General features: G+C 34.8%; 1 protein-coding gene across 3 annotated transcripts in view; it reads right to left on the minus strand.

Annotated features, from left to right (window-relative positions):
* Positions 1–23,897, minus strand: part of LOC136040538 (methylmalonic aciduria type A protein, mitochondrial-like) — a 198,466-nt gene that overhangs the window by 112,356 nt on the left and 62,213 nt on the right. For all 3 annotated transcript variants that reach the window (XM_065724726.1, XM_065724724.1, XM_065724725.1), the window contains one exon: positions 18,705–18,875. In XM_065724726.1, coding sequence (XP_065580798.1) covers positions 18,705–18,875 — 171 coding nt within the window. The remainder of the gene's footprint in view (positions 1–18,704; positions 18,876–23,897) is intronic.

Raw genomic sequence — 23,897 nt, forward strand, 5'->3', positions numbered from 1 at the left:
ATATATATAGATATAGATATAGATATATATATATATATATATATATATATATATATATATATATATATATATATATATATATATATATATATATATATATATATATATATATATATATATATATATATATATATATATATATATATATATATGCTGTTTGCAATCACCGTTCATTGCATGCTAGAGATAGCAGACAGTAAGATAATCTAGACTTTAAAGTTCAGCCACCAATCGATGCGGCTTTTTTAAGCTCTTTCATTCGTGAATATATAAAAAAAAACACACTAAAACGATCAATGGCTTTGAATTGAGCCTTCAAACGACTCTTTAAAATGTTGCACTGCCTACTAATTTTTTTTTAACTACAGCTGGATTTTGAAAAATTAGCTTTCTTTGAAATATTTCATTGGAGAATGCCCTTTTTTCGTATTTTCAGCGAAAAAACTGAAAAAAACAACAAATCTGCCCCACTCTAGATATTAAAAATGCATCCTCCTCCACTAAACTTTAAGTGAATTGGAACCACTAACCTAGCGTAGAATTACCCTAGCCACTAGAAATATCCTAGCTGTGTCAGGTAAAATATTAGGTGGTTGGGAGGGAGAGCATAAAGGAAGGGGGATTATAAACCTCAATGTGGAGTTTTCGACCATTCAGATAATGATGGTGCTATTTTGATTATTCCCAGCCTTTAAACTTCCGATATAGCACCTAAATTTCCAATCTTTGAGTGTCATATTGTACTTTATGATGGTGTAACCCCTCTAATCTATAAAAAGCAAGCTATTAATTAGCTTTCAAATAAGCCCTACCTCAGCTCTCTGCCAAATTCCAGTGCCACGCAAGCGGCGAAGAAAAAACAGCAAAGAAGAAAAGGCACTCACATCAGTGCTACCCATGATGTACACCCAGGTAGCACTCAAGTGCTACCCATGCGAAAAATTGATTTCCCTTGTTGTTCAAGGTATAGGTCCGTAATTCTTCAATAGAAATTTTTCGACAGATTCCAAGGGTGTATTCTAAATTTCAATCCGATCCCGTTTTTGAAGGGTATCAGGCTCTTTTTCAAAATTCCAGTAAATTTGTTTTCAAATAACATTTTGCTACTAAAATTAATCAAAATAATAAACCATTCCTGAATCCCCTACAAAAATGTAGATTTTTCTCACTATGCAGTTTTTTAACTCATTTTAATACTTTTCATTACTATGGGCTGTGGTACAATCTTTACTTGGTAAAGCTTTAACACAAGTTAAATTCAGTTCTGCAGCTGGCCGTTAAAAATATATTCGGTTCAGTTCCATTTCAGACCACAGTTAAAAAATTCGTTTCTTCGGCTGGCAAATTTATGCTTAAATAAACGAAAGCTTCGTTCTGTACATGCAGAAATGTACTAATAGTTAAAAAGATACTTAAGATAACTAATAGCAAAAGAAGAATAATAAAAAAAGTTTTTTTTTGTCTGTAATGCCACTTTAGAAAGAAATCCAAGACAATCAACAAATAAGATTTTATAGCTCAAGTTTCCAAAGAAACTTCGCATCATTATTTTGTTTGCAACCAATTAAAAGTTTGACACGAGTTTATGACAACCATCAAAAACTTCAAGAAAGTGTGCCTGTAATTATATTTACTTTTCCTTTTCTGAGACATGGATGTGTCAATCGACCAAAACGGCTGAAAATTTATTGTTGTTTAAAATTTATAAATAAAAATTCCCAAAGTTAAGATAAACTAAAATTTAAGTGGGTCAGTGACACACTTACACTCTCAAATAATACACATGGAAAATTGTTTTCTGATTATATTTCAAAAAGGTTGCAACACGTCTACCTTCCAACAAGAACGTGATTTTATCACCCAAAGAAAAAGAGACAGTCAAGCAGGCTGTCACAGTTCAGTTCAGTTCAGTTTTCAGTTCAGTTCACTTTATTTAAAAATCAAGTACGTTTAACTAATATGACAGTAAATGCCCCACGTAGTACACATTATCACAAATTATCATAGGTGTATTATCACAGTAGTAAAAATACATCTCAATCTGTTCTATGGGCCCTCTGGCATTTCTCTTATTACCCATACTAGTTATTTCCTTACTGGTTATCATTTAGTAGTTATTAGGCACTGATAATTATTACCCATAAATCTTACTTATATTTCCTTACTAGTTATCACATAGTAGTTATTGGGCACTGATAGTTATTACCCATAAACCAACGATCGACGTTTAAATTTTTCTTGAATAGTTTTGCAACCAATTGAGAAGCTAAGCATAAGTTTGTGATAAAGTGACAAAAAGTTCTTGAGAGCCATTACAGCTTTAAGAAATTGTGCTCGTAATTACATTCGTTTTTCCTTATCTACAGTAAGGATGTTCCAGCAGAACAAAAAGACTGAAATTGTTTTTTCTGAAGTTTTTCTGAAGATCTTTTATCTTGTATGTGGAAATAACCCCTAATCAACGATTTTAATTAAGTCCTAAATCGCCTACATGGCTTGACAAATTTCATATCGCTAGCAAAACGAAGAAGTTTCTAAAATAAAGGAAAAAGAGCCCTTTCAATGCCTAGATACTGATTGTACATTTTTACTAATAAAGAAACGGAGATTTTTTTTTATCTATTTTAAACAAAATTTTACCAGCTAGAAGAAAGCGTTTTTAAGTTCAGGTCCAAAACAGAATTGATCAGAGTAATTTTTTCAGCGATTGGCGTAAAATCCAGCAGTCGAGGCGAAATCACACTCATATTAAAACCTTGCTTAAATTACCCAATTTTATTTGTTCAATTCGCAAAACGATGAGCCTAACAAACTTACTACAAATGCTTAAATAGTAGCCTGTTCTATTTTGAGCACAATTTTGCCAGCCGGAGAAAAGAGTTTTTACATTTGGTCCTAAACAATACATGTTTTTTTGGACACTGAGAAAACCGGCAGTTTAAGCGAAATTCGGATCCTATCAAGACTTATCTTCAGCTGCCAAAGAGAAACGACCACATTGTTCTCTTTGCACATTGTACATTGTAAACTTTTTTCAATTAACCGTTAAATGGGGTACCTAACGAATTTTTTAACGTTATAGTTAAAAAAAAACATTAGCAAAATAGGCGCAGGGCTGATATCCCCAATGCTTTCCCAAGACCAGAACTTAATTTGCGCTTTACTAAAAAAAAAAAAAAAAAAAAAAAAAAAAAAAAAAAAAAAAAAAAAAAAAAAAAAAAAAAAAAAAAAAAAAAAAAAAAAAAAAAAAAAGGTGTATTGTCAGTTTATTTGATATTTTGACATATATGAATATCTATTCCTTAAAGTTTTGAAAATTGTTTATTTATGTAAGTAGAAAAAGTGAAAACATTTAAAATGTATTTTGTTTTCTGCTTAGAACGTACTTTCTATTTAAAAAGTACTTTATTTCTGCTCATTTTTGTTTTAATGGAGCTCTTTACGTTTTTTAAAAACTTGTCTTGTGGTAAAAAATTTATTAAATGAATTTCTGATTGTCTTTTATTGACATAGTCTTTTTCATTGAAAAAAATATCATTTTATATCTTTTCAGTTTTATTCTAGAAAAATCCATAGTTTGGATTGCTATTTGTATGTTGGAGAAACATTTTCAACATTTTTTAATCCCGTCACAAACAATATTTTTTAATTCAATTTTATAACTCCTTAAGTTACGCTAAAAATTACGTAGCTACGCTCTTTGACAACCTGGATACATTTACACTCTCTTTATTTATTTAAATTGTAAGAGCAGAAGTAATAGTAGTAGTAGCCTCAAAACTTTCAACTTAATACCGCCAGTCGTTCCCGATATATCGCTGAGGTGTATTATTGGTAACCAAAAACACAATGCCTTTTTATTTAGTTTAAAGGAACATTTACTTTTAAAGCATAATGGGCCAACTGCATAATTGTCGGTGTTGACAAGCCAATATCCCTAAAGACATAGGTGCTGGACCGTTCTACTCTGCTGAATATATGGCTGTCTCAGAGTTTTGACTGGATGCGTTTGAAAAATGTATGTGCTTAAGAGAAAGGTTGCTTACCCTCCAGTCTATTTTCACTCTTTAAAAGGACACCAGAACTTTTAATTTTGAACCAAATTAGCCTCATTAAAAGTTTCAATGATATTTCGAGCTATTATAGAGTGGTACTGCCTATGATATTGCTTATATACGCTTTTGAAAACCCGTATGCATACAGTTTTCTTGTTTAACTGCAACTCCTCCTTAACGTTCCCGAAAAGTTTCACGTTAAAATCCTTAGCGTCATTAGTTACAATAACTGTAGTGGTAGTATTAAAAGCATTCACATAATGCCTTCTGGCTAGTTCAAAATCCCACGCAACTTATCCTAAAAGGTTTAACTTAACAATATAAGTTGTTCTACATATACTGCTTTGTCACATTTTTGAAAGTCCACATGCTCATAGTTTGTTTTAATTTAGTTCAACATCCTTCTAAATATACCTGGAAAGCTTCACCTTAATACCCTTAGCTTGCGCAGTGACAATAGTTGTAGCAGCATTAGTAACAGTATACACATACCCTTCAACACACGCTGAAAGTTCCAGGTGAATAGCATCAACCATTCCAGAAAGATTCCTGATGCGTCCACTTGACAACTTCTGTGGGCATAGTATGTTTCGAGTTAGTTACATGCAGTTTCTATATATCTCAAGTTTTTCTTCTTAATATCTTTAATTTTAATAGCAGTAATAGTAGTAGTAGTAGCATTAGAATTAAGTGTAGCAACTTAAGCTTTAGTGGGAGTAGTAATAGAAGTAGTAATAATAGTAACAGTAGCAGTAGTATGAGTAGAAACAGTAGCACTAGGATGCAAATATTTTCTTTTGGTTAGTTCAAAATCCCTCAAAACAAGTCATGTGAGATTCAAAACCAAACTGTTCCTAAAATAGTGTTGTTACACCCCTTTAATAACCTGCATATAAGATAGCGACTTGTGATTTAGTTCACCTTCCCCCTAATAATTCCTTGAAAATTTCATCTTCATACCCTACGGGATACTACTGATAGCAGCAATAGTATTAACATACATATTACATTTTGGTCAGTAAAACATCTCTCTCATCCAGTTCTGGAAATTTGAACTTAGTACAATTAGCCATTACTATGACATTGCCGATATGTCCTTTTGATAGCCTGTTTGTATGTCCTTTTGATAGCCTGTTTGTTCATATACTTCTTGAAATTATCGTCTCAATACTCTTAGCCTTACACGTAGTTGCAAAAGAACCAGCAGTAGTAGTATATATAGCAGTAACAGTAGTATTAACAGCAACGTGCACTTTGCTTTTGGGTGAGATGATCTTCTCTTGAAGCATTCTCTGAAAATTCGAACTTATACCCAAAACAATTTTTCAAATAAGCTATATTGACAATTTGCATGCATAAAGCGTCTTTCGATTTAGTTCGAATTTCTCTTCAATACTCTAAATGGAGTAGTCTGGTAGTAGTAGTGGTGGTTGTTGCAGTAGCATTGGTAGCATGCAAATAATGCATTTTTGATCATATCCCTTATCATTTCCTAAAATTTTCCAATTGAATATGCTCGTTATTCCTGTATCCCACCCTTTTGACAATCCTTATGCACATATAACGTGTTTGTTTAGTTCAATATTCCCCTCAACATTCTCTGAAAGGTTCACCTGAATGCGCTTCGTCTTCTTGAAAAGTAAAATTCAAACATACATACCTTTCCATACTATGAGTAAACAATGAACGAATTACCTAACTTACAGCGCTTGTCCTGAGGACTGTGATTGAACACAATAGCTCTCTTAAAATTTCGATCGGATATACTTTAGGAAATGATACTCTTACAACTAGGGAGAGGGTGGAGGGGCTGATTCCCCCTCTAGTTGCTCCTCTATCATGCTTGACCCTTAAAAGAGAACTAGAACTATACATTTCAAATCAAATAAGCCTCTTCTAAAGTTCATACTACGACCCCTTCCATAAAAACCTTATATACCCCTGGGGCATAGCTTACAACCCTTATTTCCAGAGTCTGGGGGATTCTGTCAACCCCAAAACCCTTATTATATGATATTTGGACTATTTTTGAACAAGCGACTATCTCAAAATTTCTACCAGATGCATTTGTGAAAAATGCAATGCGGGGGGAGGGGGCTGCCCTCTGATCACTTTGACTCATAAAATGGGCATTAGAACATCTGATTTCCAATCAAATGAGCCCATTCCAGAGTTTTACGACCGCTCTTTCCATAAAACCTAAAATGTCCTTGGGGCATAACTTACAACCCTTGCGCTGAGTACAGTGGGGGGAGGTCATCCTCCAAAGACATAGTTTCTAAACCTTTCAACTACGCTGAAAAAAATGACTATCTCAAAATTTGGTCAAATGTGCTTTGGGAATTGATAGGTATGGGGGGGTTGCCCTCCAATCACTTTCGAGAACCAAAAAGGGCACTAATCCTTTCCATTTCCAATCAAATGAGCTTTTTTCGAAATTTCTACGACAATAAATGGTCATCTCAGAATTTTTTCAAGATGCATTTCAGGAAAATATGAAGTGTGGGGGGAGGTATCAATCCTCTGGTCACTCTGAATCTTGCAAAGGGCATTAGAACTTCTGATTACCAATCCAACGAGCCCCCTCCGAAGTTTATAAGATCAGCCTTTCTATATAAACCTGATATGTCCCCAGGGCATAACTTACAAACCTTGCCCTGAGGATTGTGCGTGTGTCAAAATATATACAGGATTAGTTTGGGGGAAAAGGGCGTGGGGGTTGGCTATGTGCCCTCCTATCTTTTTTAACTCTTTAAAAGTGAACTAGAACTTTCAATTTCCAGTCAAATTAGCCCCTTCCGAAGTTTATACGATCTCCCTTTCTATATAAACCTTATATCCCCCTAGGATATAACATACAACACTTGCCCTGAGGGCTGTGTGGGGTTGTCATTCTCAAAGACATAATTTGGTTGGATGTGTTTGGGAGAAATGGTGGGCGTGGGAGGGAGGTTAGTTGCCCTCCAGTCACTTTCGACTATGAAAAAGGGCACTAGCCCTTTCAATTTCCAATCGAATGAGCCTTTTTCAAAGTTTTACTACAGCTCCTTTGATACGAAGTGCCCTGGTTTAAAACAAACAAACCAAGTAGAAATAAATAAATAATACATCATGCCCATATCGCTCATTAGCTAGGCAGCGCTGTTGCACTGCCTACGATTGAAGGATGATGTCAAGTCAAATAAAAAAGAAACTCTTTTCGATAGTTGTTCAAAAAAACATGCTGATAGAACAATTTTTTCCAGTGCCTAAACAGAAACCTTTCTATTATAATTAAATAAAAAAACAAGTTTTTTTAACTGATAGTAAGGAGCTACATTAAAACTTAAAACGAACAGAAATTACTCCGTACATCAAAGGGGCTGTTCCCTTCTCAACGCCCCGCTCTTTACGCTAAAGTTTTACTCTTTCTCTCAAATCTACTATTTAAAACAATGAGAAACTTTAGCATAAAGAGCGGGGTGTAGAGGAGGGAGCAGCCTCCTATATATATATATATATATATATATATATATATATATATATATATATATATATATATATATATATATATATATATATATATATATATTCATGGGATGCAGCCGAATAGACTAGTACATAACGCTATACTAAATTTTGCCGTGCGGGCGAAATCAAAAGGAAATGCAAATGCCGATATTATCAAAACTGGTTGCGATTTTTTCGCCGATGATTTGGTGAGCGAAGCGAAGAAAACGATTTGGTCTGTGGCAAATTATGCTACTCGACCAACCGAAAGGCTGAAAGTTGCTAATACATTTGCAGACATTTTGAAAGTTTTAGACTACTGTGATAAGAATTCAGTGACCCTGCCGAAGTTTGTTATATACGAACCGGACGAAGTCCCCACAATTCCTGGCAAGGCAAGCGCTACGTTAACCCGCAAGGTAAATGATTTATGTCTAGAATTTAAGAACTTTGTGTCTACGGCTAAAGTACAGAGCCTCTGCTGCCCTTCGGCGGGTAGTGTCTCAAGCCCCGCCAATCCTGTAACAGTCAATCCCCAGCCATCCTATGCCGTTGTTCTTAAAATGCCAAAGTCCCTCGATAATCCCGTTGCTCGCAAGCAGTTTTTGGATAGCATCTGCCCCAACTCAGCCGAAATAAGTGAGCTAAAAAAGGTGAGACAGGACTAGAAATCGTTCGTCAAGTCCAAATCTTCTGCTGAAAAGATTGTTGAGAAAATGAAAGTTAGTAAGCCTGAGGTCTCTACCATGCTCAAAGAGAAAATGTTTATTGCTGTTTTGAAACAGGTTCCACCTAGTATGACCCATACCCTTATATAGAATCCCTTGTTCCAAGTGCATTAGAAGCAATAGAAATCGGTACCTTTGAGCGCTCCAAAGTGTTCAAGCTGTATTTCGGGACCAGCAAGGATCTCGAAGACTTTCTTGCAGTCTCAGTCCGAATCGGTTATGAGAAGCTGCCAGCTGAAGAATTCAAATTTCTCCCCAAAAGGGGAATTATTCGTGCCATAGAGTTAGTCACTTAGCGACTAATTGCGTATTGACGCCTATATGTGGTCGTTGTGGTGCTTCTGATCTCACATCCACGAAGGACAATATGTGCACTAAAGATATGTTCTGCATCTTATGCAAAAAGAAAGGCCATACATGCTATGGCATAAGATGTCTGGCTAATAAAGCAATAATCAATATGAATTCCCTACCAAAATGAATCTAGAGCCCGCCTGTGCTAAGCATGCAGTTGCAACGTGGAATTTAAATGGAAATATCCTTAATTGGTCTGTTTTTATCGAGGACCTTCTTTCAAGATATGATATTGTGTGTTAGCAGGAACATTTTTCAACCTCTCTCAGCCTTACCTTATTGAACCTGTCACCAAACCATCAAGTTTTTACAGTCGCTGCCAAACGCTCTAGCACTCATGGCCGGCCATCTGGCGGCCTTGCGACGTACGTTCGATCCTCTCTATCCACTTCTATGTTTGACTCGGCATTAGACTTTCTCGCTGTCAAAATCCAAGATATGGTTATAGTGAGCGTTTATCTCAATACGGACTATCGTGATGATCGATCAGATAGACTGTTTGCCATAAGTATTGCAAGGCTATCGAAGTGTATCGATAAAATAAAAAAGTATGGACTTTCGTGTCTGATAACAGGTGACTTTAACTGTGATCTTGAAAACCTGAGCGGCAACAGCAGTTCAAGTTCTAATCGTGTTATGTTAATCGGTTATATGTAATATGTTAATCAAGTTCTAATCTAATATGTTACTCGGTATGCTAGATGATGAATTTATACTCGCGTCTAAGAATAAGAATTTTTCATATATTCATAATTCGGGAAGTATGTCAAACCTAGATCATGTTATGCACACTCGATCAGTTACACCGAGTGAGGTTCTTGTTTCTGATTCAAATATTACATCAGACCATTTTTCGTTGTTTTTCAGTATTGATTTAAATGTTAGTGTTTCGCCTCCTCCTGGAAGGCTCCAGAAGCGTCCTTATTTTGTTTTTGATTGGAAACGTGAGTTCATTTCGGTCGACTTGTGATGAACTTGCTTCAAAAATCCGTGTTCCTTTTGATCTGCTGATGGTTAGTTCAAAGAACTATCCGGCGGAATCACGAATTCGGTTGAATATTTATTGTAGTGAGCTTGTGTACGCATTACGTCTCGCTGAACAGTCAGCTGTACCGTCTCGACGGGTGTGGCCTGGTACCGAAGCACCAGGCTGGTCTGCAAATGTTAATCTGCAAAACGCGTGTAATTCGGTAAAATTTTGGCTTTCGGTTTGGGGTGAGGCTGGCTGTCCACGAAACGGTTGGGTGAATAAGCTTCGAATTCATAATAAACGTAAATTCGCGAAAGAACTTTCACTACAGCGTAGTGCAATTATTCGTTCTTCATCTCAGGCTATCCTTACCCACCCAAATAAACTTTGTTCTTCATTGTTTAAAGAAAGATCTCATGTAACAATGACCTCAATATCTCGAGATAATTGGGTTCGGCATTATAGAAATGAATTTTCGGCTCCTGATATCAGGCTACAAAAAAGTTTCAGTGTGAAACTGGATGATTTCTTCTCAAGTAAGCGAGAAGAAAACAGTCCGGGTGTTATAATTACGAGGTGTTCTATCCGTACTGCTATTTGACAACTAAAAAAAAGAAATCGCGCGGTTGTGATTGTATATCAATTCAGCACCTGCCGTTTTGCAGCGAATTGTTCCTTGAGCACCTTGCCCTGCTTTTTCAAATGAGTTTTAACCTGGGTATAGTACCTGATTCTTTTTCAATAAAAATATTAACACTCTTTTCAAAAATATTGTTCCTGACCATCAATTCGGTTTTCAGCCTAGTCTAGGTTGTGGCCACGCTCTTTCTGCTCTTGTGTCGGCCTTGATGGATGCTGAGAAAAGTGGTGAGAGCATAGCTCTCGCTGCGCATGATGTCAGAAGGGCCTTCGATTCACTAATTCATGAGCAGATTATTTTAGATATGGGCCTAGCAGGTGTTGACCCAAGTATGTTAAACTCTTTATATGATATGTATCAAAATTTAAAAGCTAGGCTTAAGCTACCGACAACACTAAACCTGACAAATAACCCGGTGCTTCTCGTTAAAAAAGGTGTAAGGCAGGGTGCATTGACATCACCTACCGCATTTAATAACAGCATCGTTAAACCGCAACCTAAGTCAAATCTGACATACATTCTGAGAGGGATTGATCTATCGTTAATAAGCTATGCAGACGATGAACTTAATCTGAGCCGCTTCTTTCGTGGTTTAGAGGAGAATTTTATCCAGTTTCAAGTAGAATATGGAAAAATAGACCTTAAGTTTAATGAAAAGAAATAAGATGTGTTGTTGTTTAATGCTAAGCAAGGGCCTGCTGTTGATGTTAGGCTGGGTGGTACTACTGTTCGGCTTGCCGAACACATAATTTATTTGGGGATCCCTATTGGTCAGTCTATGCTTGAAACGCGTCATCTTTTGCAGAGTCATCTGCAGAAACGGATCTCTTTAGCGTATAGCCGTGTTGTAGTTTATAAGCGTCAGTTTGATCGGTGGATTTTGGCCCATCTGTATAATGCAATGGTACTACCCCATTATCTGTATTTAAGCCCCTTTTGGAGGATATTCCAAAAGAAAGATAAGAATGAATTGCGGTCTACATATTATAAATAATCGAAGTACCTCTTACGGCTTCCACCATGGACAAGTAACCGTATTGTGACAGGTCGGTATGGGATTATCGACCCTAATGAAGCGATAATAGCCCAGATCACCAGATATAACTCTAATATTGTTACTCATCCTTGGGCAATTATTTTGAGGCAATAGGTTTTGTTTTTTGTTGTTAGCTATCCATTTGTTCTTTATTTTTCTTGTGTTTGTGTATTCTTTTGTAGTGTGTTTTTTGCTTTTGTATCTTATATTCCATCTGTTTCTTTTGAATGGAAATAAATATATACATACATACATACATATATATATATATATATATATATATATATATATATATATATATATATATATATATATATATATATATATATATATATATATATATATATATATATATATATATATATATATATATATATATATATATATATATATATATATATATATATATATATATATATATATATATATATGTATATTCAACCCAGCTTGAAAAAAGGATCCTTGCATTTGAAAATATGAGCCACAGAAGAATGTTGAATACAAGCTGGCAACAAAGAATTACAAATGCAGAAATACGCAGAAAAACAGGTCAACCTCCAGTCATTGAGTTGCTGAAAAGAAGACGGTGGACATACCTGAGCCACGTTCTTCGTATGGAAGAGAGCCGCCTTCCTCGAACAACCTATGAATGGAATCCAGACGGTAGAAGAAAGAGGCCGCCCCGAAAATACATTGAGACGAACATATGACCGAGATCTGAGGACGGCCGGCACCTCGCTAATACCTGAATGGGAAGACGTCATCGCTGCAGCACCAATGCGAGATGAATGGAGAGGCTTTGTCGACGCCCTATGCTCCACCGATGGCTCTGGAGGAACTAAGGTCTTAGGTAATATATATATATATATATATATATATATATATATATATATATATATCTATATATATAAAAATAAGTTGTCTGTCTGTCTGTCTGTGGATGGATCAGGTGACGTCACCTGAAAAAACTGGATCAGGTGACGTCAAAACTGAAAAAACTAAAAAAAGGCAAAACTACAAAAAAAACTAAAAACTAATAAAAAAAATAAAAAAGCTAAAAAACTAAAAAAACTAAAAAAAGGCAAAAACTAAAAAAAAACTAAAAACTAATAAAAAAGCTAAAAAACTAAAAAAACTAAAAAAAGGCAAAAACTACAAAAAAAACTAAAAACTAATAAAAAAAAATAAAAAAGGTAAAAAACTAAAAAAACTAAAAAAACTAAAAAAAGGTAAAAAACTAAAAAAACTAAAAACTAAAAAAAACTAAAAAAAAAGGAAAAAACTGAAAAATAAGCTAAAATAAAGGTAAAAACCAATAAAAAACTAAAAAAAAAACTGAAAAAACTAAAAAAAGGCAAAAACTACAAAAAAAAACTAAAAACTAATAAAAAAAGTAAAAAAGCTAAAAAACTAAAAAAACTAAAAAAACTAAAAAAAAGGTAAAAAACTAAAAAAAATAAAAAATAAAAAAAAACTAAAAAAAAGGAAAAAACTGAAAAATAAGCTAAAATAAAGGTAAAAACCAATAAAAAACTAAAAAGAAAAAAAGGAAAAAACTAAAAAAAATTTTCATCTAAAAAACTAAAAAAAACTAAAAAAGGTAAAAACTAAAAGAACTAAAAAAGAAAAAAATAAATGACGAAACTCAAAGAGAAAGCGACCAGGACAAAAGGAATGTTCGATTAGCAATCAACAAAGCACCGGGACACAGGGAGTATAAATGACGACCAGGACATAAGTAAAAAAAAAAAACTATCTATATATATAAAAATAAGTTGTCTGTGGATCTGTGGATCGTGGATCAGGTGACGTCACCTGAAAAAACTGGATCAGGTGACGTCAAAACTGAAAAAACTAAAAAAAGGCAAAAACTACAAAAAAAACTAAAAACTAATAAAAAAATAAAAAAGCTAAAAAACTAAAAAAACTAAAAAAAGGCAAAAACTACAAAAAAAACTAAAAACTAATAAAAAAGCTAAAAAACTAAAAAAACTAAAAAAAAGGCAAAAACTACAAAAAAAACTAAAAACTAATAAAAAAAATAAAAAAGCTAAAAAACTAAAAAAACTAAAAAAACTAAAAAAAGGTAAAAAACTAAAAAAACTAAAAACTAAAAAAAACTAAAAAAAAGGAAAAAACTGAAAAATAAGCTAAAATAAAGGTAAAAACCAATAAAAAACTAAAAAAAAAACTGAAAAAACTAAAAAAAGGCAAAAACTAAAAAAAAACTAAAAACTAATAAAAAAAACTAAAAAAGCTAAAAAACTAAAAAAACTAAAAAAACTAAAAAAAGGTAAAAAACAAAAAAAAACTAAAAAGTAAAAAAGAAAAAACTAAAAAAAAGGAAAAAACTGAAAACTAAGAGAAAAAGAAAACTAAAAAAATATTAATAAATATAAAAAATATAAATATAAATATAATATAAATTAGCAATCAACAAAGCACCGAGACACAAATGACGACCGGGACACAGGGAGTATAAATGACGACCAGGACATTAGTAAAAAAAAAAAAACTAAAAAAACTAAAAAAATGGTAAAAACTACAAAAAAACTAAAAACTAATAAAAAAACTAAAAAATCTAAAAATCTAAATAAACTAAAAAAGAAAAAAAAGAAAAAAGGAAAAAAAATAAAGGAGAAAAACAAAACTAAAAAACGAATGTATATACAGACCGGGACACCGGGATACAAATGACGACCGGGACACAGGGAATATAAATGACGACCGGGACACAGGGACACAACTACAATGGGGACGCCGGGGGGCACAGGGGGATATAAATGACGACCGGGACACCGGGACACAAGGAATATAAATGACGCCCGGGACACTCAAAGAGAAATCACAGACTGGAACACCGGGACACAAATGACGACCGGGACACAGGGAATATAAATGACGACCGGGACACAGGGACATAACTACAAAGGGGACGCCGGGGTGCACAGGGGGATATATAAATGACGATGGCGACTCAGGGAATGGTCGATTAGCATTCACCATCAACAAAGCTCAAGGGCAATCATTAGAATCATGAGGTATAGATCTGAATACGGATTGTTTTCCCATGGACCATTATATGTTGCATGTTCAAGAGTCGGTAAACCTGACAATCTATTTATATGCACAGACAATGGGACAGCAAAGAATGTTGTATATTCGCAAGTTTTACGTAGTTAAAAACATATATATATATATATATATATATATATATATATATATATATATATATATATATATATATATATATATATATATATATATATCTATATTCATAGGTGGGACATAGGGACACAACTACAATGGCGCGTAACCAATATGGCGCGTAACGACTTACGCGCGCGGGGGGGCTTGGGGGGGGGCGCGAAGCGCCCCCACCAACTAGGTGTTGGGGTGGCGCGAAGCGCCACCCCAACAGCTAGTATATAAATAAAAATAAGTTGTCTGTCTGTCTGTGGATCTGTGGATCTGTGGATCAGGTGACGTCATGTTTCGGCTGACGTCATGAAATTAGTTGCCGTCATTTTTGCTTTGAAGGTGACGTCATTCAAGTTATATAAGACATATGTTCGCGTAGAAATCTATTAATGTTTAAGTTTACAATGACTGATGAAGATGCTCAAAGAGTCTATGCCAAAAAACTTGCTGCTGATAGAGAAAGTCAGAAAAGAAAGCGTGCCGAGGAACTACCAGAGCAACGCGAAAGCAGACTTGCTGCTAAAAGAGAAAGTGAAAAAAGAAGGCGTGCCGAGGAATCAAAAGACCAGCAGGGAAACAGGCTTGAGGCTGATAGAGAAAGAAAGAACAGAAAGCATGCCGAGGAACTACCAGAGCAACTCAGAAGCAGGCTTGCTGCTAAAAGAGAAAGTGAAAAAAGAAGGCGAGCCGAAAAATCAAAAGACCAGCAGGGAAACAGGCTTGAGGCTGATAGAGAAAGAAAGAACAGAAAGCATGCCGAGGAACTACCAGAGCAACGCAGAAGCAGACTTGCTGCTAAAAGAGAATGTGAAAAAAGAAGGCGTGCCGAGGAATTACAAGAACAGCAAGAAATCAGGCTTGCTGCTGATAGAGAAAGTAAGAAAAGAAAGCGTGCCGAGGAATCACAAGAACAGCAAGAAATCAGGCTTGCAATCTGCATTAAGAAGGCAATCACTAGAAAAATGCGGCATAGATCTTAATACAGATTGCTTTACCAATGTACAATTGTATGTTGCATCTTTGAGGGTCGGTAAACCTGACAATCTATTTATACGCACAGACAATGGGACAGCGAAGACTGTTGTATATTCACAAGTTTTACGTAGTTAATTTGTACTGTATCTATCTATCTATCTATCTATATAAAAACGAGTTGTGTGTATGCATGTTTGTTTGTTTGTAAAAAGAGCGTTTGCATATGACGTCATTATTAGTACATACGGCTTTGTATATGGACAGACAATGGGAAAGCCAAGAATGTTGTATATTCGCAATTTTTACGTAGTTTGAAACACATATATAAATCTATCTATATTCACAGGTGGGACACAGGGACACAACTACAATGGCGCGTAACTAATATGGCGCGTAACTAATATGGCGCGTAACGACTTACGCGCGCGGGGGGGCTTGGGGGGGCGCGAAGCGCCCCACCAACTAGGTGTTGGGGTGGCGCGAAGCGCCACCCCAACAGATAGTATATATATATATATATATATATATATATATATATATATATATATATATATATATATATATATATATATATATAATATATTTATATATATATACATCATGAAAAGAGAAATCACCAATGCAACAGCACAAACACACACAAAAAAAAGAGAGGGACAGAAGGAGAGAAGGAAGACTGTTTTCCTAAATTAGTGATTAATATAGACCAGCACTTGAATGAGACCTTAACCCTACTCATCCATACAATCACATAGGTCAAACAGCATAGCCATACACAATCAACCATAAAGAATAATCCATGGACAGGCAGTCATGTCGTCAATAAGTATAAGTCGTCATTTACCAAACAATAGAAAAAATAATAAAGACAAATAATTCAGAGGCAACAACCCAACACAAGGGCTCATCAGGAGAATACACTAGCCTATAGGGTTTCGCCTCTTTAAATTCTCTGCCCAGCCAAGTGTTGTGGCTACCACAGAATGTCCATGGCATCCCCGTGTCAGGTATCACCCCCAAAATACATGCCTATGAAAGAAAAAAAAGCAACAGCAAATGTAAAACAACCAAGTAACACCAAAACAAACTTATCCTGTTAATATATCCCTCTTTTTAGCAACAATAGGTAAACTAAATATAATAAATTTTACCAAATCACAAATATTAACACATTGCAAAAAACCTGAATGAACTAAACAATTATAGAATTCATCTTTACCATGTGGCTAATTTTAAAAAAAATCCGCTAAATTAGAAACACAATTCAAAATAAATGGCGCTGCAACATCATTTCTCGAACCTCCGAAATGCAAATTATGTTCGGAACTTTAAAAAGCAGGGGATGCAGCCATACTCGTCTTGGTTTTGCTCGTTTTGAGTTTGACTCAGTTATTTATTGTAATGTCAGTTAGTTTTGGGTTTAATTTATTTATTAATGGTGATTTAGGGTAGTTTTACGCTTGGAAAATTATTCAACTTAATTTCTACTCATCTTTGATTTAATATAGCTCTTCGGTTTTCTTTGAAAAATTTCTTTTGTGGAATTTTTTGTTTTAATTATTCTAATAGAAGATCCAAAAAGCTATTTTCACAGAAATGTGATTCGTAATCGTGGATCGCATTGTGCTGGAACTTGGAACGCTTAAATTTAGGTGGTGAAATGAGCCAAATTTCGTTTCACCAGCCGGAGTTCACGCCACCTAATGAAAAAAAACTTTTCTTTCAGCGAATATTCTGTTAACTTCTGTTTCGGTTTCCTTGAAAATTTCTATTCTCGGCCGCCTAAAATCTGTTCAAAATGAATAAAACCTTTCTGTTTATGGACTGATAAACTAGATAAGGAACGTTTATATTCTATTTTAGCTTTCTAAGTGAATCTTAGAAAATGTTCACTTTCGATGAGCTTTGCCATTTAGAAAATACATGGCAAACTAGCATGCAAGGGCACTTTTGCTTGAAAGATTTTACAATCTCCTGTCAAAACGCAGCTTATGGACCGCAGAAATCGCTTAAATTCGAATTCTCTCCATAACCTCAAACAACGTTAACTCTCTAATCTCACCAATTGTTTAACTTCCCTTTGACATGTAAAACATAAACTAATAAAAAGTTTATGCTTCCACATCAAATTGATGGCTACTTCGCTTGTTAAAAACTGACATCAGGAGCTTTTGGAATTCTTAGACTCGGTGAGTTTGGGAACTTGCCATAACTCGGAAAAGTTTGGAAACCAATGGCTTAAGTATAAAAAAAAAAACACGTTGCCATGCCCAAAACCAAAGAACAAATCTGACATCTGTATAGCGTTGCAGGATATCGGAAAGAACTTTTTCGCAGGGAACAAGTGAAGAAGGATTGTTTTTTTTTCCAGGCTTTAAACGAAAAAACGTTAATTACCTTGTATAGAAGTAGACAAATAATGTGACTTCAATTAGTAAGTTAAGTCAATTACACAATATAAAAATATCAAAAAAATTTTTAACCAGAGGCCCATGGAAAACCTCAACAAAACGTAAACAAGAGATTTAATCCTTAAAAGAGTGCAGAAATTAGCGTTAAAAATGGCAAACATAGAACGAACAGAACTTAAAATGAATGAAGAAATAAACCTTAAGACAAACAAAAATTAAAACAAACAATGTAGCCAACATGAAACAAACATAAATTTCAGCAAACAAAAATAGTTTACGCCTCATCAAATCATCTTCAACTTCTCATATAATAAGTAATCCTCTGCAAATGATATATGTAAGAACTATTAGAAGATTCTTAAATGCCTGAGGATTTACTATCAGAAAAACATAAGATAAACTTATGATATGGGGTACAATGAAAACCGTAGGTTGGTCCATCTCACAAAACACCGAAAATACATATTTCTATCGTAGAAATTAATGATAAATCTTGTATATATTTTCGAACACCTTACTGCCTTTCTATGACGAACCAATAAAAGTTCAATAGGGATCAATCCTTTTACTAAACAGTGTAAAAAATTATAAAATCTAGATATTTCCATCACATACACAGTGATCATCATCAGCAGATTACACCTGATGACAATGACTATGTAGGTGATCGAAATATCCAGAGAAACCATAACTGTCATCAGTGTCTAATAAAATTATTTATCCCCATTGTACTTTTATTTGCTAAATCTTGTATTCTTTTTAAGAAAGGAGGATTTAAGGTGAATGGACATTGAAGAATCGGAATTTCAATACGGGAAAGAAACGGTGACAAAAAGTATTCTCACCAACAGTTTCAATAAAGATTGTGTTGAATCCGGCACCTTCACACATGACAATTGCTTCATTTGTTGACCTTGTAACCCCTCCTACATGACATCCACTCGGCGAGGGTCGAATAAAAGCGTTTGGATCAACAGAAAGCTGTGGCATCCTTGTTTTGTCTGCTAACAACGACCCTGGGAGAGAAAATAGTGAAAAAAAAACTTTCACAAAAGTGAATAATAAAACATATTCTGAATATTTTTAGCTATGTTTCCTAAAGCTTCAACCCTTTTGCACATACATACTAGACTTGTGTCTTTCGTGTTTTAAAATCACTCCACACATATCGGTAGGCTACATAAAATAGTAAGCGGTAATGATTTCTATTAGTTATATTTGAATTTTATTAGAGATATACATTCATTACGTTTTTTGTTACCCATTTCTTAAAGTCGCTTTTTTCATTTTCCATTTTTGGGAATTAGGGTCAGGTTTCATGTCAACCTTCTCTGCATCGATAAAAATAAATAATACAACCAGAACTAAAAACACAACCTAGATGGAAACTATTTATTTCAAGCAAATTTAAACCAAAGGTGAGTTTTCTATGAAACAATTCCAGATTAAGAAAGCATGTAATTCCTCCCCCCAATCATACTCTTAAAGTTCCAGCTTCGTAGCCTCAGGCGTTCCTTGGATATTGCTGATCCACCCTTTTGACAACCAAGGCGCACATCAGTGCATTTTGACTTTGTTTGACATCCATATCAACATTTCCTGAAATTTTTACCTAAATGCCCAAATCCTTTTTTAAGACCCAGGATCAAATATACCACCGTTTCCCAATAAAAAACCTTATATAAACATTAATCGGTTTGCAAGCCTTGCAGCCCCTGCAGAGAGGCTGTGGTGATTATTTCAAAACCACAGGCATAGTTATTCCACCTTTGGACTGTTCTGAGCGTGTGTCTTTCGGAAAAGGGCAGTAAAAAAGGATTGGTGGGTGCTGGTTGCCCTCCGATCAATTTTGACTCTTAAAAGGGAATATAGAAACTTTCAATTTCCAATCGAAAGAGCCCCTTTCAAAGTATATGTGACCACCCCTTCCATATAAAGTGGCTCTTGGGAAACAATAATAGTAATAATAATGCATCGAAGCCTTGTGGTTCTTAAGTACAGGCAATATCTGAGCGTTACCACTGAATTAGACTACTTAAAAAATTCAATTTCTTGTTCAACATTGTTATTGATTAAACCTTTTTTTTTACTTTTATTTTTTCACTCATATCTGTTTCACTCACGCAAATGATATATTTTAATAAAGCGGAGAAAAAATCCCGTCTAATTTACGGTTGTTAGTACCCTGGTAAATCGCAGAAGCTGAAAGTTTTTTGTAAGAAGGAAATCATTAAAACTTGCAAAATGGAAGTTTATGACCCATTTCTTATAAAAAAAAACTTTCTAGTATTATCAAGGAAACGTAAACAAACTCAACGTAATCCTTTATTTCTGTTCATTTTAAGTTTTAATGTCGCTCCTTACTTTCAGTAAACTTGCTTTTTTATTTAATTTCTGAACGTTTTTGAATAAATGCTTGCTTCGATTTTGGCTCTCAACGCATAAATAATTAAAACGAAATTTGTATGTTAATTTTTTTGGTTAAATGGCTTTCTCATAGTTTTAATCAGAATATTTTAAGAAAAAAGAAGTGGGGGAGGAGGCTTAGTTGCCCTCCAGTTTTTTGATTACTTAAAAAGGCAACTAGAACTTTAATTTTTTACGAACGTTTTCATTAGTAAAAAATATACGTAACTTACAAATTAACTTACGTGACGAACTTTTATATTTGTATGTTTTTGTTACGTATATGAGGGGGTTCACCCCCCTCGCCAATACCCCACTCTTTACACTAAAATTTGAATTTTGTCCCAATTCCTTAAGAATGACCCCTGAGTCACAAAGGCTGAAGAATAAATAGTTAAAATTACTAAAAATATTTTAGCGTAAAGAGCGAGGTATTACAAGGAGGTGAACCCCTCATATGCGTAATAATTTCTGTTCGTTTCAAGTTTTAATGCTGCTCCTTACTTTCAGTTGAAAAAACCTTTTTTTTTATTTTTTTTGCATTGTTTTTTTTAAATAATGTTAGGAAGTCCTGTGCCCCCTTCATTGAAATTCTCTTCTCCCATGACAAATTCTTCCATGGACAGATCCTCCCATCTAGCCCCCCTCTCAACTCCCCCTCCCTCAAACAAAAAAAAACTGAAAACGTCTGTACACTTCCCAATAGCCATTAGTATATGTAAACAACGGTCAACGTTTGTAACTTGCAGCCACTACCATGGGGACTGTGGGGGAGTAAGACGTCCCCAAAAACATAGTTATTAGGTTTTTCAACTATGATGAATAAAATGGCTATGTCAGAATATCGATTCGGTGATTTCGGGGGAAAATGAGCGTGGGAGGGGGCCTATGTGCCCACTAATTTTTTTGGTCACTTAAAAAGGGAACTAGAACTACTGATTTCCCTTAGAATGAGCTCTTTCGCGACATTCTAAGACAACTGAGTCGATACGATCAACCCTGGGAAAAACAACAAAAAAAACAAAAACACGCATCCGTGATCTGTCTTCTGGCAAAAAAAAATGCGAAATTCGGCATTTTTGTAGATAGAAGCTTGAAACTTCTACAATAGGGTTCTCTGATAAGCTGAATCTGATGGTGTGATTTTCGCTAAGATTGTATTACTTTTAGGGGCTTTTTCCCATATTTTCCAAAATAAGGCAAATTTTCTCAGGCTCGTAACTTTTGATGGATAAGACTAAACTTGATGAAACTTATATATTTAAAATCATAATTAAAATCCAATTCTTTTGATGTAACTATTGGTGTCCAAAGTCCGTTTTTTAGAGTTTCGGTGACTTTTGAGCCGGGTCTCCCCTTACTACAGTTCGTTACCACGAACTGTTTGACTGCACAATCCTACTCATATAGGTCCGTAACTGGGTAATATCCTAGAAACATTGATTATCCATTGTGAGGACACTTGTTTTGTGTGAAAAATTATTTAAGGACGTAAAAAAGAAAAAACAACCAACAAACAAATATTACCATATAAATTCTATATTAAATTTGACCAGAACAGCCCTCAGCGATAAAGTCGGTACCCACTACCTGCAGTAGCGATCCCGAAAATAGTTCAAACTCCGAGACTCCTTCCAAGCAAAATCCTTAGTAGATTCCACGCAATGTTCGACTCTCTCTTCAGATTTCTTTTCAATTTAGATGGGTACCAAGGGTACTTTATTATCTTAGAAGTTCATTATCTTTTCAATGAAGTTCAAGCTTTCTCAGAGTTAGCAACTCTAAGCCTTTGAATTATAAATGAATTGTTATCATTTATCTTTTCTGGCTCATAAAGATTTTGTTGATTATCAAGACTAATATCTATCTCCACCGCCAAAGTCCTTGATGTCAGAAAAGACAAAATGATATCTCCTTTCAGTTGACCTCCCTCTCTTTCCAATTGACTTTAGAACAAATTCTAACTTGTCATTGAAATTGATAGCAAATGTTTAAGAGAACCGGAAACGATTTATTATCAAATCATGAAAAAATCCATTCACATATTACGTAGATAAAGTAGAAATGTCATTTTGGAAGACAGAAATGGCAAAAAAAATAAGTTTATAAGAAAATAATTTATAGAATTGGAACCAAAGGGATTGTAAATTTAATGCTGATACAATTTGGGCATCTAAAATCAAAATTTAGAAAATAAACTGTTTGAAAAGACTTTTTGTATTGAAAAAATTTAAGACATTAGGGCCACTAAAATCAAGGGCCTGAAAGTAGTATGGGATTATGCACCTTGAGCGGGGCCCTATCCCGGTGAACAATTGGAGTTTCTAATACCTCATATCACTTACGCAAATACAAGTTGGGCCTTTTGTCGGTGTACCTTGGAGTTACAAACCCCTCCTATAGGCCCTTTGGACACAAGCGGGCCCATATCCCGATATACTATTGGATGTTATAAACCCCTCTAATGTGCCCTTTGTTTACAAGCGGGCCCATACGGTGATGTACTATTGGAGTTATACACCCCTCATATAGGCCCTTTGGATGCAAGCAGGCCCATATCCAGGTCTACTATTTGAGTTACAAACCCCTCCTATTGGCCCTTTGTATACAAGTGGCCCATATCCTGCCATTTCTACGACACACGTTGCGTTATCTCAGCTTACGGCGATAAGAGTATTTCCAGGAAACATCACTTGCCAGCTATTATTTCTCGCTTAAACAATGCAACGAATACAACCGCCATGCACTCGATATCTTCCGTAAGGCCCCCTGTGATGGATACATTTCAATGCCAAATATTTAACCAAAGTCATAGACGGCGTTATTGTTAACTACACTTATAGATAGCAACATGTTTTCTTTTCCAACGAAATATTTTTTTTAGCTTGTAAGCAGTTGTTTACATTGATTTTATGGAATTTATGTCTGGTGTAGGAATCGAATGTGAGACCCATGATTTTATTGTAAAAGAACGACATGTTACTCGACTGAGCCAACAAGTCATTGATGATATTATGTTCTTAGAAATACATCCTAGGCAATCAATGTATTGTTTCTGGGATGATAGCCAACTGATGTTAAGCCTCACTATATCGTAACAAGTTAATTGCGCAATCGATTTCTCAATTGGAGTGGGGTTTTTGGTAAATGCTATCAATAATTTGCTTCGGGGCACCTTTTTTGGCATCATTCCAAGAATAAGCATGCCACATTTATTTCAAATATTTACTAGACGGACATATTATTTTGGTGATTAAGGAAACTTGTTTCGAGATTGTCTTATCAGTCATTGATAAACACAACGCGGTTCCACAATACTTCAAGAAAAATACCCCAGGATCAGGACAGCTGGGCTGCTACATATTCTGTGAATTATTAATTCAGAATAAGTATGTCCTTAGGTTCAGCGATGTAGGATGGCCAAATTTTTGGTTCCCTAACCAGTTTCGTAAAAAAAAATTTTGTCAAGCTCAACTTTAATGTGTTTTATAACATTATCAAAAAATGATTTTAATCAATTTTACTTGGTTATAACAGGCTAATAAAACCAATAAAGGGTAGAGCTCCTTACTTTCTTTCTTTGCCTCAGAACCGGCTTTAAAAAAGGCAACGAAAAGTGGAACAACAAGATT

Source organism: Artemia franciscana, chromosome 21 (genome assembly GCF_032884065.1).
Source record: "Artemia franciscana chromosome 21, ASM3288406v1, whole genome shotgun sequence".
Classification (NCBI taxonomy): Eukaryota; Metazoa; Arthropoda; class Branchiopoda; order Anostraca; family Artemiidae; genus Artemia; species Artemia franciscana.